This window comes from Alligator sinensis, unplaced genomic scaffold (assembly GCF_000455745.1).
Source record: "Alligator sinensis unplaced genomic scaffold, ASM45574v1 scaffold2241_1, whole genome shotgun sequence".
Classification (NCBI taxonomy): Eukaryota; Metazoa; Chordata; order Crocodylia; family Alligatoridae; genus Alligator; species Alligator sinensis.
The window spans coordinates 28,446-32,312 of record NW_005843292.1 but is presented as its reverse complement, the minus strand read 5'-3'; the positions used below and the strand labels follow the sequence as shown (position 1 = coordinate 32,312).

General features: G+C 53.0%; 1 protein-coding gene across 1 annotated transcript; it reads left to right on the top strand.

Annotated features, from left to right (window-relative positions):
* Window positions 1–58: 58 nt before the first annotated feature.
* CBX8 (chromobox 8) lies at window positions 59–3,855 on the top strand. Its single transcript, XM_014527079.2, has 4 exons — window positions 59–429; window positions 586–651; window positions 742–808; window positions 1,023–3,855. Exons 1-4 carry the CDS (start codon window positions 353–355, stop codon window positions 1,875–1,877), a joined length of 1,065 nt encoding a protein of 354 aa, XP_014382565.1. The 5' UTR covers window positions 59–352; the 3' UTR covers window positions 1,878–3,855.
* The last annotated feature ends 12 nt before the right edge of the window (window positions 3,856–3,867 follow it).

Below are 3,867 nucleotides of genomic sequence, written 5' to 3'. Positions count from 1 at the left end.
CGCAGCCCCGCTCCCTTCCCCCAGCTGCAGCTGCAGCAGTCCGGGCTGCCCTCGCGCTGCGCGGATTTTGCATCTGGTTATTATTTGCAATTCCCCTTTCTTCCTCCCCGCCGCCCCCCGCACCCGCCCGCCTGGCTGCTGCGTGCCCGCTGCGCCCCGAGCCGCCCCCCTTGCAGGCGTTTTGTGCGCGGCGCCCGGCTGCAGGGCTCGGCCGCTGGGTGGTTTTTTTTTGTTGCATGCAGGGAACCGCTTGCAGGCTTTGACACACGCTTGTGAGGGCAGGCAGGGCGGTGTGGCATGCCTGTCGCTGCGCGCGGCTTTGTTGCACGCCTGCCTGGATTCACACCCCCCCATGCCTATTTATCTTCTCTCTTTGCCTCTGCAGGGGCGCATGGAGTATCTGGTGAAATGGAAGGGCTGGTCTCAGAAGTAAGTAGGTGCCGTGTAGGATTTGTGCATAGGCTGGAGGGGATGGATGAGTGTTCTGCCTTTCGCGTTGTAAGAGGAAGGAAAGTTGGGCCCCGGGTCTTTATTCCTTCCCTTTTCTCTTAACGGCAACCGGCGCCTTTGCTCTGTCCCTGCTAGGTACAGCACCTGGGAGCCCGAGGAGAACATCCTGGACGCCCGGCTGCTTGCAGCCTTTGAGGAAAGGTAGGAGCCCCTTGCTTGCCGCGTGCCCGTCGCACGTAGAAACGTAGCTGTGTGCTGAACCAAAGCTCTGTTTATTTTTGACACCTCTAGGGAGCGAGAAATGGAGCTCTACGGGCCCAAAAAGCGAGGCCCCAAACCCAAAACCTTCTTGTTGAAGGTAAGAAGGCGGGAGCCCGGCATGTGTGTGTTGATGCTGCTTGGCTGGGGAGTGGAGAGGGCTGCATGCTGCAGCCGGGAGCATGAAAAGGCAGCATGCTAATAGCAGGGTCCCTCTCCAGCTCGGGCATAGGCAGCCGCTCGTCTTGCAAGTTGTAATTATGCAGCCGGATGGCGGGATGAGAAAGTCACCGGTTGATTTATTTTCTTTGCAGGCCCAGGCAAAAGCAAAAGCCAAAACCTACGAATTTCGCAGCGACTCTGCCAGGGGGATCCGGGTGCCGTATCCTGGCCGGTCCCCCCAGGAGCTGGCCTCCACCTCCCGGGCTAGGGAAGGACTGAGAAACATAGGCCTGCCTCCCCAGAGCACAAGTACCAGCACCAGCACCGGTACCAGTACCAGCACCCCCAAGATGGAGTGCATCCGGGACCGAGTGGTTAGAGTAGAAGAGAAACCTGGCGAGACCCCCAAAAAGAGAGGCCCGAAGCCGAGGAAAGAGCTTTATCCAGTGGAGAGCCTGGATCCCACCAAGCGGAAATCCGGGGAGCCAGGGGACAAGGTGGGAGACTACCTCAAAGCCAGGAAAATGGAGGAGGCCGTTCCCGGAGCAGCCAAGTTCGGGTCGGGACACAGCGTGATACAGCTAGCCAGGAGGCAGGAGCCCGAGCTGTCCGGCACCATGGCCAGCCCCGGCCGAGCCGAGGTCGGGATGAAGCTTGGAGCCTCCGAGATGTACCCTCCCCGGGTCGCCAAGCATAGGGCAGACTTTCTGGACCCCAAGGGGCAAGGCGGGTTGGACCCCGGCGGGCCAAAGATCCTGCACGGCTCGGCCAACCAGAGCTCTGTGGGCAGCTTGTACCGAGACAGTGTGGGGGCCCAAGCTGGCCGGCCGTCCCTCATCGCGAGGATCCCCGTGTCCAGAATTCTGGGGGACCCCGAAGAGGAGACCTGGAGCCCTTCTCTCAACAACCTGGAGAAGGTGGTGGTGACTGATGTGACCTCGAACTTTTTAACCGTCACGATAAAGGAGAGCAGTACGGACCAAGGATTCTTTAAGGAAAAGCGATGACTCTTCCCCGGCTTGTTCCAGGAAGACTGAAAGTTTGGGCAAAGCTTTGGTGGCTTTTTTCTTTTTTTCTTTTCTTTTTTCTTTTTTCCCCCCCGGACGTCCTCAATTCATTAACTCATTTTCTCTCTCCCTTTCTCTTCTTTCTTTTTTCTTTTTTTTTCCTTCCAGTTTTGTTTTGTTGGAAAGATTATCTCTAGAGTTATATTTTCTATTAGATGTAAATATGTTATTTAAGAAGAAATACCAATATATATATATATAAATATATAAATATCTATCTATATATATATATTTCAACTCTAAGTTGTTTTATTTAAATGGAGATGAACAGTGATTGCTCAGTTGCTTTTAGAAAGGACAATAAAACTGAGGACTCATGAGTTCATGCCTGTCTTGCAGGAGACAGTGTATATAATGAATGATGTTCATAGCTAATTATGTTTTTGGAGTTGGTTTTGTTTTTTTTTTTTAATTATGTGGGTTTTCTTTTTCCCATACAATGCTATGGATGGTGAATGGGGAAATGGGCCCAATGCCCTGATTCCTGGATTGTGATATAAGGTGTTGCTTGTACAATCAAGTGTGCTGTATCCAGAACTGTCGCCCTAGGCAGTTGAAGTAAGCACTTGAACTTACAGTATTGTCGGGTTTTTTTTGTTTGTTTGTTTCATTTTTCCTATTAAAAAAAAAAAAATAAGTCAGGAAAAAAAAAGCAGAAGTCCATTAAAAAGCTAAAAAAGTTGTTCTAGCAAAGACGTATTAACTTGAATGACCTTTTCTTGCAAACGAAGAGGAGGTGCGTGTGTTGGATGCCTGAAAGGAGTGATACTGAAATGCACTTTAATAGAATTGCCGTAGAAGTTATGGGAGACAGAACTGAGCTGAGAATCTGTTTTCATTTCGTCTGGTTGCTTGATACTTTCCCCCACCCACTTTAAAAAAAAAAAAAAAAAAAAAAGCTGTTTACATTCCTGAAATGCCAGAAAAGTTTGGGAGGAGAGCGTGTCACTGCCCATATTTAGATGCTCCTACTGGGATAGAAAGTGGGTTTTTTCCAGACCGCAGCTCCCTTTGGGCTGCCGGAAGACCCCGCAGCAGAGCTGTATCACAGACGCGTCTGTCTGACGAGTCCCAGCGTCACCTTACAGGTCCGGAAAAAATCCTTCCCCCTCCCTTATGCCACTTGCAGCAGAACGGAGGAGCCGGTTCTTGCCGCGTGCCCGTGTACCTTGTCGGTGTGGGCCTTTGTCGTGGGCGTAGGCAGGAGCGTGGTGCGGGTTTCACGGCCTGAGCAAAACGCCCCGGCTTCCTTCTGCTGGGGCAGGCCGGGGCCTTCTGCTCCCTTGCCGCAAGCCTGCCCCAGAGGAGGATGCTGGGAGCGGTGGTGTTTTGCCTTTGCTAGCGGGGGGAGCTGGGTTGCGGGAGAGCAGGTGCTCGGTGTTGATGGAAGCGTCTCGGTTGATTCTAAAGCACAAATCTGTCCGGCAGCCCCCAGGGCCGGGGCGGGAGAGAGGCCTTTTCCGTCTCCCTTGGTAGGCCCGGGGAGGCCCTGAAACGCTTTCCAAGTGAGGGGCTGCACAGAAGATGAAAGCACAGGGGCGCAGTGGGAAGCAGGGGGGTGCAGAGCAACTCAGCCGGGTGTTTTTTTTCCTCTGGCCTCCTCCGCCCCCTGCCCCTTCCAGCAGCTGGGGCTTTTTCCCCTCCTCGGAGAAAACGAACTGGAGGACTCTGGTTTTGTCTGTACAGAGGGACCCGCTCAGGCGGTTTGGGTTTGTTTGGGGTTTTCTTTTCCTTTTTCTTTTCTTTGAAAACATTCTATTTTGTATAATCGAGATTTTTAAGAAAACCGTGTTTGTACAAAGAAGTGAAGCGCGCCGCCAGCCGCGTGGCGGCTGCGCCGGCACAGGACATGTATGTTGCCACATGTATGCTAACGAGGCATGTTGCTGCCCTTCCTCCACCCTTCATCCCACCGACACCTCCCCGGTTC